This window comes from Pseudopipra pipra, chromosome 2 (assembly GCF_036250125.1).
Source record: "Pseudopipra pipra isolate bDixPip1 chromosome 2, bDixPip1.hap1, whole genome shotgun sequence".
In the NCBI taxonomy this organism is placed as follows: domain Eukaryota; kingdom Metazoa; phylum Chordata; class Aves; order Passeriformes; family Pipridae; genus Pseudopipra; species Pseudopipra pipra.
This window is the reverse complement of record NC_087550.1, coordinates 59,398,263-59,412,928: the sequence shown is the minus strand read 5'-3', so window position 1 is coordinate 59,412,928 and position 14,666 is coordinate 59,398,263. Positions and strand designations below refer to the sequence as shown.

Here is a 14,666-nt window from a genome sequence, read left to right as displayed (position 1 = left end):
TCTTGGAGGAAAATGCTGTAATTGTTTTAAAATATCACTGACTCAATTCTGTAAAACAGTTGACAATCTGCAAGATGCTGCTAATTTTTCTCAGTGCAAAGCTGAAGGTTTGGTATGTCTGCAAAAATAGCATACATTTCTCATATCTAAAAGAGGAACCATTTGAAAAAAATAGAAGAACACACAACTGTATAGTGTGCAATGAGAAATCTGCAGTTTATCACTTTTTTCTTTCTTTCTTTTTCTTATCCTTTTCTTGACTGGTTTTATAAAAGTAAATTTTTTTGGACTGCAAGGCCTGCAAGGGTCACAACAATATATGCTGCAAATTTGAGGGGTTTCTTGTACAATGTGTTGAACCAACGGGATCATCAGGCTTGTTGAGCAAAGGGGTTTTACAAACTAAAGTTCCCTTCTGCTATCTAACTGCAGTGCAAATTCTGGAAAGCAATTCCTGGCTTTCAAGATCACTTTTCTGATGATGGTTGGTTTAGTTCTCTAATAAATATGGTTGTGAATTAGTCATATGAGCTTTTCCTTGGCTGTTTTATCCTACTAGTTGAGCTTTCCACATGAGTGGTATGCTTTGCTATCATGGATGATGCTGATTGTCTCATTGGTCTAAACAGCATGACTGAAGGTAGAAAATACTTTGCCTTTTTATACAGAAGAGCTGAGTATTGGGTATGTGACTGTACCAAGCAGGTAGTGAAGTTATCCTTCATGAAAGGACAGACAAGTGCCAGCAGGTATTTGTCAGCTTTTTATGCTTGCATGGGACATCCTGCCTGCTTCTGTTTCCCATAAGTGCAGGCAGTGAATCATTCCTTGTCAAGGGGGAAACGGGAGGCCCATTGCACAGTCGGGAAATCCATTTAAATTAACAGCCATGTTTCAAAGCCCTCCTCCAATGTCATCTGTTTGCACTTCCTCTGAAGTGCTTTATTAAAGAAAAGAGTGAGAGTGACTGAGATAATATAAGCCACATTGTCAGTCTTATCCTAATAATGGAGGTTATGTATGTTCCTACGAATGGAGGAATGGAAGTTATGTATGTTCCTACCCCTTGGCCCCTTTAAATGTGTGGATGCATCACATATAAATGTATGTGATAATAAGCAAGCTATTTTGCAGGATTAAATTTTGTTCATCTTTAGAACATCTTATTTTAGGTGCCAGTTGTTTGAAATTGTACATAAGGGCAGTTTGTTCTTTATTTTATCTGAGGTACGTCTGTCTCAAACTGCATGGTTTTATATCACCCCTGATTACCATCATTTGCACACATGATGGTAGGTTGAGGAGGCATGTCCAGTGAATTATCCAACAGCAATTTTATGAAGCCTTTAAAATATTGCAAGTGACTCAATAAATAGCATGTTATGTAACTGGTAGGAAAAGCCTGACTTATTATTTATAGCTATATTAAAGGGATATTGCAGATTTTATATACCTGTTTCAGCATTTAGCGTTTGTAAAATCTACTATGGAGGCAACACTGCTAATTCAGGAAAAGGAGAAATGATCCACATTCTTGGCAGAATAGTTTCTTTTAAATAATAAAAAAAAAGTTTGAAATAAATTTAGGAAAAAAAATGTTTAGTGTTGTCCAAAGAAGAGATGAATTTATAAAGGTCTAGCCCTCCAGCAGAGTTCTGTTTAATTCACACTGCCTTTTACATTCAGCAGACATCTTCCTTCAGCTTTTTAAATGCCTTTAGAAATAAATCCTTTTGTCATGGCAGCTGCAGAAGACAAAGTCTTCCGTTTTACCCATTTTAGACAGCAGCACCCATCCATTCAGTGCAAAATGTGACAGTGGAATAGAGATTGCTTTAACCTTTCCTTATGGAAAGAGATCAATAAAATGATGCTGTTTCAAGAGACATGTTTATATGTTGTTTTCTCACAGCTCTGAATAGAGCAGTTCCTGTCTCAGTATACCTGAGGCTATTGGAAAACAAGCTGCTGTGTACCACAATAATATGTGAATTCAATTAAGTCTTCACTATGGCAAACATGTATTTTGCTGCTGGATTTGTCCTGAGCGTCTTTGCTTGCAATCTATTTTGCAAAACAAAAGTCAGTTCCGAGTAAGATCATGTCACAGCTCTTCTCTCACTGGTAACTCCATCCACATAAATTTTCCTAGGGAATTTATGAGAAAAAACCATCAGATTGGATCCTTGCTTTTCAAAGGCCCTTCTTCTGTGCTAATCTTTAGCTACTGCAAATGAAGAAAACTTGTTTTGACAAAGTCTTCATGTGCCTGCATGTGTTTGGATTCCCAGTTGACCAGGTCTGTGGAGCTGTCTGCACCTTTTATTTACAAGGACTGCACCAAGATAATATGAAATCACTAAGGGTTCATTTGCTAGAATGCAAATCAGGAGGTAATAATTTACTGCAAGGAAAGCTGGGTGAGAGGTCTAGATTCTTTGCCCTTTCAGAGTGAGCTTCTTTGATCCAGTTTTACTGCTGTCCCAAACTCTGTATTCCTAAATTGTGACAGATTCCATACATTCCCCTGGGCAAACATCTCCCTTCTGTCATTTCTAAAGCTTGACTGTGAGCCTACTCCCATCTCTCCCTCCCAGGGAGGGTCTCCCAGGCAGCAGTCCTGTGTTGACTTAAGTCAATCCAAGTCAGTGCAGCTACATTCCCATCCCCTCCTTCGCTGGGGCATATACACTCACAACCTCACAGCTGGGGGAGCTGAGCTGCCCAAAACCAACTTCACACTCATTAGGCTTTGGCTACTCCTGGTCCTTGACTTAACTTCCAGAGGGATCAGAGGACCATGAGGACCAGCATGTGAGGGCTGGTGACCACAGCTCTTCTCTTCCACAGCATGGCAGGATCTCACTCTATTTTTCAGGAGGCCCTGCTTGACCCAGAATGCAGCAGTCAGGATGAAGCAAACAGCCACTTCTTCTTCCCTGCTGCCTCACCAAACATTTTTAAATCACAACTAGCATAGTAAGCTGTCAGCAAAGAAACAAGGAAACTGATAACATCTGTTAAAGATAAGCATGGTACTCAGTGCATGCAGGGGCACACACAAAGAATAATAAGCAGCTAGCTGAGAAGGGAGCAGACGGGCCATGATGTTCCCAGGTGAACGCCTTGACGTGCTTGCGATAGTTTGCTCAGATCGTTTCAGCCTCGCCTTGCCTGAACCCAGGTTCTATGTTCCGCCTTATGCAAGAATGTGGAGGGGGCCAAACTGTAGGGTCAACATCAAGTGTTTCCTCTAGGAGCTACAGCAGTTCCCCTTATACAGTCTGTCACATATGCTCAGGCTTTTTGAGATGAAAGGTTGGTCTGTTACTGGTATATGCCAAGATCCAAAATGATATTCCCAAATGGCAAAGTTTGGCCTATTCCCATAAACTCGGTATGGCAGAGCGGATACCAGGACACCCAGTGTGAGACAACCAGGAAACCAGAAAGGAGCTTTCTACAAAGGCTTCAGCCTTTTTACACAGGAGAATGACAGTATTTTGCTTTACATAGCAAAATCGTTGATTTAAAAGTGATGCTGAATACAAAACTGCTCAGCAAAGGCCGTGCAAGGTTTTATAATTAAGAGCCTGCCCTGAAGACGTTTGGAGATTTCTGACATTGCATAAGGACCATGAGCTCTGTATATTTTCTGCTCCATTAAACCTCTGCTTTATTTAGTTCTCAGATTTGAATTATCTCTAGGTTTTAAAACAACATTCATGCACACACTTCTTGTGTGTGGTTCAGGATTTATTAAACAGGATTTATTCTTGTTTTAATTAGGAAGTATGCTGAATGTAACCTCAGCATTATTCTCAAAATCTGTATATTTTCATTTGCCATGTCTTTATATTCATCGGGAAAGAGAGAGTCTGAGGCGTTACTAGTGATAAGAAATAGGTTTTGAAGAGAAAACATGTGCCAGACTGGAAGCTTTGTGTGAGGCTGAGTAGTAAATACTAGACATGGAAGAAAAAAGGAGAACAGTAATGGGAAAAGCCAACAAAGCAGAAAGAAATGGGATTGTATGGGGACTAGATTATATAAAAATTTTCTAGAAGGAGGAAGTCTGGGTTATGTGAGGCTGTCATAAAATGATCTCACCTTGGGTGAAATAATCTATAGTATGTGGCACGTTTGCTGCTTCACAGAGGGAAGTGTCACCTTTAAAAGTGTTGTTCCAGCTGCTATAGCTTTCTTTTGATATATTTTTAAGCGAATTAGTGATGTGGAAACAAAAAGAGCTTTGTCTATAAAGAATGCCATTTCTCCACTCTCTAGGACCTGACATACCAAATAAAGTGGCTTTTATTAGGGAAGAAAAGACAGAAAAACTTTGAGGAATAGACCTGCCTTTTACAAAATGATTATATGGGAATTAGGGATGGTGAACTCAGCAGGGATCTGTAACAGTACATGAAAAAAAGAAAACAGAAAGGCAAAATATTGCATAAGGGCTCCCTGTCAACTAAATGCAGGTCTGTGCCAGCTAGTCAGGGGGAAATACAGGCATGTTCATGCTGAGGAATTGCCAGCTCAGGTCTCTCTGGGCTCAGGATCTGTACACTGTGCTCTGTTGGTTGGTGTAGAGAGCTCTCAAATCCATTTTTGTCCTGCTCATGAATTCTCCCTGGAGTGACTTCCACATCCACAACACAAAGGGCAGGTCAGGACCTTGCTGTAACTCAACTTGTCTTGGTTTTCTTGTAACAATTAAGCTCTCACATAAAACAGAGACATTCCCAATATTGCATTATTTGTTCAACACGATTTTTGAACTATTACAGTTCTATATGTCATTTTTGCAGCATCTTTCACAGGAGAATCATGTGCACACCATCTCCTTGGAAAACATACAGAGTCTCTTGGAATGCGCTTCTCTACTTACTGTCAGCAATGGCTTTGATCTGTTATGCACAAAAATAAGAAGTGCTGATTTTCAAAAAAGGCAGCTTGTAATACCTTTTTTTTAAGAGTAGAATGAGGTCACAAAAAAGGTTCATCAAACATGGGAGCTACTGTCAAACAATGTGCTTCTTGTTTGTCAGACTCAAGAGGATGAAAATTACCACTTTAAAAAAAATACATGGGCAATGTGAGAGGGCAGGGTCTTGATCTTATGCATCACTGCTCTGCAGTTGGTGAGATGATGTGAAAACAGACCATGGAAATAAATAACTTTTCTTTAATTTCATTATTTAGAAATTCTTTCCCATGTTTTCATGTCAGTGAGAAATTGCAATTAGTTTTCTTAAGCAGCTCATAAAGAGAAGCAGGGGACAGTATATGGGTTTTCTTGCTGAAAGCAAATTGCCTTTGATCTGTCTTATATCATTGTGGCCCAAGTGCCATTTGTGACTAACAGATGACTGATGACGTTTCTTTCTTGTAGTATGATATTGTTGGACATTCAGGAGACGGCTTCAACATCGCATTGGTTGCGAGTGACAAAGTTCCCAAGAACAATAAGCAAAGATTAGAGATTCTTAAGGTAAATCCTACTGATAAGTGATGCTGGATAATTAAGGAGTTTGTGACTGCAAAGATAAAATTGTGGGTGGGTCACAGAACACAAAACATGAGGAGAGTAAAATAAAAGAAAGAGAAGAAAGCAGAATCTGTGCATTTGCATAAAATCGGAACAGGACCTTTCAGAGACATGGCAGAAAACAAATAATGCCAAAATAGTAGATGCTGGGTACACCTTTTTCTGGACTGCTGTGGTCATAAATGTGTTATTTTGACTATCTGCCAAAGGATAGGGGAAGTTCCAAGCATTATATAGTGATATAGGTAGCTCTGCCTAAATGATGTGGTGATATTATTAGTGCATAAGTGACTAATTTGAACTGTAGAGAGGTCCCAGGTCAGCAATTTAGCCTGGCACCTTCAAGAAGTTATGTATCACAGTAGCAGTGGAAAAATGTGTCAATGCTGGATTGAAAACATGTTAAATCACAATCACTAAGTGAGTGTACTCACCAAAATTTTACTGTGCTAGATGAAGAAAAATTGAGTATATTGTAGGATTTACCTGTTTGGCAGCTTGATCGGTTAGAACTGTGCATTCGAGTTTCCTTCAAAAATTATTTTAAAAAGATTAGGAGCTACTTCAGTTAAAAGGACTGGATTTAGTAATGTCTAATATTCCTTCTGCATGGGAAACAGCTTCATCAATGAAAACAGTGTATTTATTTCATAACAGCTCAAACAGAATGTTTCATAACTTTAAAATCTGACTGCTACTGTTATGTCAGATATTTTATAATAACTGTGACACTACTAGGATTTGGAAGTCTAGTGCAAATTATGAACAGACAGGAGCTGGTCATGGTATTAGGAAACTAAGCCCTGAATTCTTCCTTAAATACATAGGAATGTAGCTACTCAAACTGCAGCTGACCGAAGTATTTTACCTTCCCTAAGGCCCAGTCTAATTAGGTCCGTGTGTGGGTTTTGATTGTTTGACCCACTGTGTTTTTAGGAAGTGCTGCCTGTCTTAAGATATGATATATTATATACAAAAAGCTGCATCTTCTGTTGTACCTGGAGTACTGCCCACATTTCTGATGCATCCCCTAATACAGCAGAACTGAGTATTTACTCCCTCCTGTGCTAGCTGAAATGAATGTTTATTCCTAAAGTCATCTTACATATTTCCATGTGGTTATGCTGTGCACACAGACTATGCATGCCCATGCTCAGTTCTGCATGAGTGGAGACCACACCTTGGAAGGGACAGAGCATGCCGTTCGTGAAATTGCCAAGGAAGAGGCTGATGAGTATTTCGTTATCGTCTTAAGTGATGCAAATCTTGAACGATACGGTATTCAGCCTTCGAGGTTTGCCCAGGTCTTGACCACCAATACTCAAGTCAATGCTTTCGCCATATTTATAGGATCCTTGGGAGACCAGGCAGACAGGTGAGTACATTTGGTTTATGCCTAATACCATTTGCTTTCGTATGTCATAAATCTAAACTATGATTTTATTGCAGTGAAGTTTGGCATAGTTGGCCCTGCTAACCTGCACTAAGGTTTTGATTGTGGTATTGTAAAATCATAGAATGGTTTGGGTTGGAAGGGACCTTTAAATATCATCTATTCCAATCCTCCTGCCATGAACAGGTATGTCTTTTACTAGATCACATTGCTCAAAGCCCCATCCAACTTAACTTTGACCACTTCCAGAGACACTGGCACAGCTTCTCTGGGTAACCTGTGCCAGTGCATCATCACTCTCATTGTAAAAATCTCTTCCATATCTCCAATCTAAATCTACCCTCTTCCACTTTAAAACTGCTAAACCTTATCCTATCATTACAGGCCCTGGTGACAAGTCTCACTCCATCCTTATGAGCCCCCTGTTTTTATTGAAAGGCCTCATAAGGTCTTCCTGGACTTTTTTCCTCTCCAGGCTCAACAGCTCCAATTCTCTCATCCTGTCTTCATAGGAGAGGTGTTCTACTCCTCTGACCATTTTTGTGGTTCTCCTCTGGACCCTCTCCAACAGGTCCATATCTTTCCTGTGCTGAGGACCCCAGCACAGCACTCCAGGTGGGATCTCACAAGAGTGGAGTAGAGGGGCAGAATCACCTCCCTTGACCTGCTGGTCATGCTTCTTTTGATGGAAGAAATCCAGGTTATAATTGGATGTCTGGCCTGCAAGGGCACATTGCCAGGTCATGTCCAAGTTTTCATCCTTTTTTAAAATTAATATTATTATTAATTATATTTTGTTATTATTAATAATAATAAATAATAATAATATTAATAATCTACTGGCAAGAAGCTAGTAGATAGCTTCTGACTTGTGTCAGGAAGGAGACTGGCTTGTGGGTCCCACAGACATCCCTTGTGGTCAGCTAGTTGAGAGCATTCTGTGCATCCAATGGAGGCAACTGAAGCCATCCTACTCTGGAGGATGTGCACTATCCTTGTATGTAATATCACTATGTAATCATAACAGAGACAGGATGCCTTTGTCATTGCCCAGTGTGTGTTTCCAATGCATGTAGGCCTACAAAAAGACAATAAAACAAAAGAAGCTGGAGTTTAATGGTCTGGGTTTAGTTCTACTACATAATTTCACTTTGAATTGTTTGGGCACAAGGGAGAAAAATGAAATTATGTCCCAGGTGTCCTTCCAGGCTCCACATCCACTGAGGACAAGTACATGCAGCAAAAGTCTGATATAGCCACATATATCAAGTGTCTTTTCTGCTTCTGAGTCTTCAACTAGAGCAGAATGAGAGAAATCCCAAAGGGAATTGGCCCTCAGTACGTAATTTTAATCAGTAAAGGGTTGAAAGATACAGCTGCAGAGCCACCATTGTGGCTGCATGTCTGTACATCAGAGCTGCATTATGCATCAAAAGAGAATCTGTTCTGAAAGATTATAATTACAGAAAGTCCTTTTACTTTTGCTAGGAATTAAAAGAAAAAAAAAAGGCATTGACCATGTCCTGCTGTGTAAGAGATCTTATAATGGCCTAGTTCAGTGGGTATGGAAAATGCACACAATGCTGTCACTGAAATGCATTTCTATGTACGTGGAAGTCCAGAATTAGACAAAGCCTTCCTGTAACTGCTGTGGGGGAAGGAGAAGGAAATTCTCTGTTGCTGCTTTTTTAACTACTAATTTTAAAAGTGAGACTTTGCTTAGTATTGGAGGAATGGTGTGGAGCATAAATTCCTTTAAAAAGCAGTGAAAAATAAATCCCAAGCTCGCTAACTGTATGCGAGAGAGATGGAGTTTGTAACGTGCATCGAGCTTAACTTTTTTAAGGGAGGTTAAGCTGTGAATAAAAATGTGTTGGATTAATACTGAGAGAAAAATACATTTCCATCTAATCTGCTGCAATCTCAGAGAAGAAATATAAAGAGCACATTTAGAATCACTGGAGCTGTTGAACTGAAAGAGCTGTGGGTTCATGGTAGTCGATTTAAAGTGTCTTCATTTCCAGTGTATATCTCTAGCTACCACCAGCAAACCAGTTTGGTGACACCTCATGGGATCACTGATACCTTGATCAAAATGGAGTTTTGGCATGTCAGAAAGAGGACCTGGATAGAAATCTCTGGAAACATTCTTGTTTGTCTAGCTGAAAGGATCTCTGTGCCTTAGCTGCTCTTCCTGTTTCCTCCCACTGCTGCTTTCCCAAACCTTTAATTGCATTATGGCAGCGATGTGAATGGCGTGGATTGGGAAGGTATGCAAAAGGAAAACATCCATTCTGAAGGAACCCTGGCTTGTGGTAGGGAAGATAATTTGAGATGGTAATTGTGTCTTGTCTCTCATTCTGCTCCTTAGGCTGCAGAGGACGCTACCAGCAGGTCGGTCTTTTATTGCCATGGATACCAAAGAGATCCCCCAGATTTTGCAGCAGATCTTCACATCTACCATGTTATCAAGTGCCTAAGCATCACTGATGTCACGGTGTGTGAATTTAAAGAAGAAACCCACTCCTGCTGCAGATATAAACACTAAAGCTGAGGATAAACACATTTCTTAATAAAATACATACTGTTCTCTAATCAGCAAAGCAGCCCAAATCTACACAACAGCCAGGCTGTAAATTTTCACCCAAAATCTCTCAACTGACTTAGCACATTCAAAGAAATGCAGCGGGGCAGAGGATGGCAACAGAACAAATGTTCTTCCGGAGGGACAAACAAATAAAGGACAGTTTGTGATCATTCCTCTGCATGCCATGTTGCCAGCATTACAGTGTCATCTCACCCTATCTTATTAAATACGGTTCACTGGGATTTGGTAATATTATGCAAGGCAGAGCCAGGCAATCTGTTTCAGTGTTTTGCGCGCATATGTTTGAATGGGTGGTTAACTCCATCTCCCATTTAAACGGGACTGCTCTTGTCAGGCAGGAAACCCTTCCTTCCTCTGCTGTTGCTTTCTTGTCTTGAGGGGCATCGGGGCTTCACCCCGATGCTGAGAACAATGGAGCAGTTTGGAAACAATGACCATCAGATGTAAACATTCATTATCTGATCAGGCAGAGTTGTCAGATCTAGAGAAAGTGCCTTTTAAGAAGGAAAACAAAACAAAAATAGATTTGTTCAGTTCTGCCTGTGAAAAGTAAGGGGAAAGGGTCTTAAGAACACAATAACCAGTGTTTCCAAGGAGGGAGCTACTGCAGTGGCTCCTTTGCATGGCTGATTATGCTGTCCCATTGCACTGTTGTACAGAATCCCTGGGATGGCCTCAGCACATGGGGGTGACTTTTATGTCTGGAGACAAAAAAGTTACTAATGCTTTGCAAAAAGCTCATTCACGGTCTGTTTTTCTTGGGTCTTTTAAAAATGAAACTGGAAGAGAGATTTAGGCATGAGAAAATAAGTTATTTTTTTATAAAGGAAGAGGCAAACATCTATTGTAGCAAGATATCTGTCTGTGTTAGAGTATATTTAACATCCAAGTTAGTTACAAAACTTACTTTGCAACTCAGTCGGTTGGCCCCATGAGATGGTAATTACTCTTTATCTACGAAAAAAGAGATATTTTGTAGTTCTTTGGGAATAATGGAATACTTGATGAATTAAATGTATGATTTAATTAAGCTGATACTTTGCTGATATTAATATAAGGGTAGCTGAATAGGAGAAAATTCAGGAAGAGTACTTATCAAAATCTAAAGGAGGAATTGCAATTCTTCTAATATTTCTCTTAATCCTACAGTTGCTCAAACTGCACCATGAGCAGCATGTTTGGACGGGAGGAGGCAAATTAATTTGATCTTGTTAAATACAACCATTGGTGTTTTAAAGGGTCATTCTCTACTCCACCAGTCCTGCAGCAAAAATCTTTACCAGAGCATCAAAAATGTGCTCTATTTAGGATGTGTTATAAAGTCTGATCAGCTTTGAAACTCTTTATGATGAGAGGATGGAAGACATTTTTCAAAGGCTTGTTAGTATTGTTATAATAGCTATATATGTGAAAACAAAGAGGCTGAAGATGCAATTCCTGTTTGGAGAGAAGGAAGTTGGGAGGAGACAGCTGAGAAGGTTATCCCTGTTTGGGACAAGTGCATGTATACACACATACACACAGATGCTACTACTAAGGGGAAGTGCACTTCAAAATAAAAATACCTTGGTCCCATAAACTTATGCTGAGGTACTAAATGCAATAAAGAATTGGCATATTAATAAGGCTGTTAGTTAATGTGTTTTGACATGGAAATTCCTTCAGCACTTCTGCTTTTATTGCCAGCAGTCCTGAAAAAAAGAAGGATTTTATTACAGTTAATTAGCAAGCTCACTGTATGCTTTCTAGATGACTTGAGTGGATAAACTTTCTCATCTCAGATTTACATGCAGTAAAATACATGCAGTTATCTTTATAATAAAAAAATTAGTGCTATTTAAGGGAAACTCTGCAGTAAATCCAATTTTGAAGCTTTCGTTTGATTATCTCTATAAATTATATTTCACTTCATGCTATTTAAAATTACCCTTCTGTAGTGTTTGGTTTTATTCTTTGTTTCAGAATATGTCTGTTGTCTTTCAGTTCATGTTTTATGGGCCCATAGAATATGGCCACATCCAGGGCCAGGCCTGGCCATGAGAGTGGGTGGAAGAGGGAGGAAGCAGTTCTAAACCTGCCCTCTTTTAGTTGATAGCCATTCCCCCTTGTCCTTTCACTACATGCCCTTGTCAAAAGTCCCTCTCCAGCTCTCTTGTAGCCCCCTTTAGGTACTGGAAGACTGCTATAATGTCTGCCCGGAGCCTTCTCTTCTCCAGGCTAAACAACCCCAGCTCTCTCAGCCTCTCTTCATAGGAGAGGTGCTCCAGCCATCTGAGCATCTTTGTGTCCCTCCTCTGGACTCACTCCCACAGGTCCACATCCTTACCATGCTGAGTCCCCAGAGCTGGATGCAGTACTGCAGGTGGGATATGATGAGAGTGGAGTAGAGGGGAAGTGTTACTGGTAGATTCTGAGAGAAAGAGAGAAGAAGCAAGTGAACTCTTTTTTAAATTTTCAGTTCAGAAGGAAAGGTTTTGGGATTTGCCTTTAATAACGCTTCATTGCATAGCATATTTGACCTGACAGTGTCTCTCTAAATTGTAAAAATTCAGAGCAAAATTTTCCCCCGGCCATGCAACTCTCACCTACTTTGTTGCCCATTGCTACCCCAGGGAAATCAAAGCAGCAGCTGTGCTTTTCCATGTCTCACAAGGACTTGCAGTGTTATTTTCATGCTCAGAAATTCAACAAACATTCTTCTTTTACATCCGTGCAATTTGCAGAGCTGCCTAATATGCATTTATTTTTAATTGATGAAATGCTTAAGAGTAACATGGCTTTGTCTAGCTAACAGCAGCAGCAGTGACTGCTCTCATTGCAATGCATGCACCAGCACTGCTTGTCACTCATTCCCTCTTAAACTGCCACTCACGCCCTCTGAAAGTGTGTTAAGGTATTTTTCGAAATCTCTTCCCACAGTTTATTAAGGCACTTCTGCACTTATCAGTTTTTTTATGGAAAGGCAGTGTTTTGGTGAATGAATAGAGCTGCTGGTTGGAGCAGGTCCTGACCTATTGCTAATGCTTTAATAGCATTAACCACATCAGCAGTAGTGATTTTAATTGCCTCTTATAATGCAGATTTTGATCTAATTCTGTTTCTGTATGTAATGTGTTTATACCCACTAGCCAGTTGGTAACAGTACACGGTCATCTGGGATTATTATTTACCTGAGGTGCAAAAAAACCCCACAAAAACCACCAGAAAAAGCAGGAAGCCCAAGCAGATGTGACTTTAGTCGGAGTGAAGCATGTTCCACATTTACAGACTTAAACAGCTTCATGTGACTGTATAAAAGCAATAGGTTTTATCTTGCACATGAAGTGCAAGGAGGGTTAGGAGGGATGCCTAATCTTTGACGCCAGCAGTCCATTTCCTTTTTTCACTTCTTTCCTTTACCAACATTAGGTGTCAAGCGTGATTGTGAATGTCATGCTAGAGCCTGTCCTGATAGATAAGGATAGATAGATAATGTGCTAGAGTTAGCCTGATAAAATTAAGACTAATCCCAATGGCTGATCAAGTATACTGAAGTAATATTTGAGTAAACACACGTACGGCAGAAGATACAGGTACTGTATTATATGTGCAAAATCAAACCAAGAGAAGGACCTGATGCCTCGTTGAGAGTATGGCTAAGAGATACAAGGATACCAGAAGTCTTCTTATCTATACAGTTAAAATATGTCTTAAAAATTACTACAAAACAAGTATTAAAATAATTTTTACAGTTTAAAACCCAAGCTATTGTGCTATGTTGGCTATTGCACATTATTATGTTTATTAATAGCACGCCTGTAAAAATGAGAATGTACAAGATATTTACTGAGAAATAAAATATGTCTTAACCCTGTATCAAATCCAGAAAGCCGCTTTGAAAATATAATCATTGTACAAAACCTCTAAATTTGAAAAGGTTCAGGGTTTAGTTAATGCTTTAAGTACTACTGTTTTAGTGATAATAAGTAAAGCTCTTCAGTTTGTGTGCTGTAAAAGTAATGGAAGTTGTTATTCAGTTCCTTAATAATTCTGCTTCTGGGGCAAACATGTCTGTTTTGACCCCATCCTTAAAAAAATACAAAAGAAACCCAAACTAACTTGTATTTTACCATTTTCTATTCTTGTGGGAATAGAGAGCAAACACACTCTCCTGTCCTTACTACGAGCCTTTTCGAAAAAGAAGGTCAGTGTTTCTCCCTCTCCGTGTGTGTGCTGTGTAGTAGCAGCACTCAACACATGGAAACATCTTACACAGTTCATTATGTTAGAAGACATTTTATCCAATGTAACCAATGTATCCAACTGTACCCCAACATCACATGAGGTAAGTTGCGGTCCTTGATTGGTGCTCTGGGTGTTTTAGTTATTGAGTGATAGATATTGATACCTAAAGCAATTGAGCGTTTTGAAATAGTACAGTGAAGTCAAGACCCTTCTGTGTCTGTTGAATTAAAATGCCTCCCACACCCTACGGCACTGTGCTATTAGGGATATTTTTTCCAAAAGACAATTCATGGTGTAGGTGTTTGATGTGACCATGCTCTGCTGAAAATGCAGGTGATCGCTCACTCAAGAATGTGTGATTGTTTACAACAATTTGTAGCAAACAGATTCCCCTAGAAAAAAATACACTTGCAAGGCAAACCATTCAGCTGAAGGACTTCATCATCTTGGAGACAGGTTTTGTACCATCAAACTAAACAGGTAAAAAATTGCCTAACTCAGAAGTACTTTTGTTGTTGAAATTGTGACAATGTTAACAGTATCGTTACTGAATAAAATGTTTTAAAGTCAACTATGTTTTCCGTGAAATAAGTGTATGTGGGAAGATTGCAGAAGAGATTCAACATTCTTCAGGATGAAGGTGATGGTAGGGTTTTTTCGAAGACAAGGGCAGAATTATAAAATTGGAATAACTTCATTTTCATGACCATCTGTTCTCCAACTTTTGACAGGATAAATAAGCATATGAAAATCTACTTTAAAAAACCAAACAGATATCCTTAGCATTACTCACAACATCCTTAGTCTGAACATCTGGCATGATTGCATGCAGAAAAATTCTGTGTCCTCCATGCTACATGTTTAGTGTGATCCTAGTCAAGAAAAAA

The 14,666-nt window shown here is 39.5% G+C and overlaps 1 protein-coding gene across 2 annotated transcripts in view; it reads left to right on the top strand.

Annotated features, from left to right (window-relative positions):
• Positions 1–14,350, top strand: part of VWA8 (von Willebrand factor A domain containing 8) — a 186,372-nt gene extending 172,022 nt beyond the window's left edge. For both annotated transcript variants that reach the window (XM_064645638.1, XM_064645639.1), the window contains exons 43-45: positions 5,399–5,497; positions 6,691–6,929; positions 9,319–14,350. In XM_064645638.1, coding sequence (XP_064501708.1) covers positions 5,399–5,497; positions 6,691–6,929; positions 9,319–9,427 — 447 coding nt within the window. In that variant the 3' untranslated portion in view covers positions 9,428–14,350. The remainder of the gene's footprint in view (positions 1–5,398; positions 5,498–6,690; positions 6,930–9,318) is intronic.
• Positions 14,351–14,666: the final 316 nt, after the last annotated feature.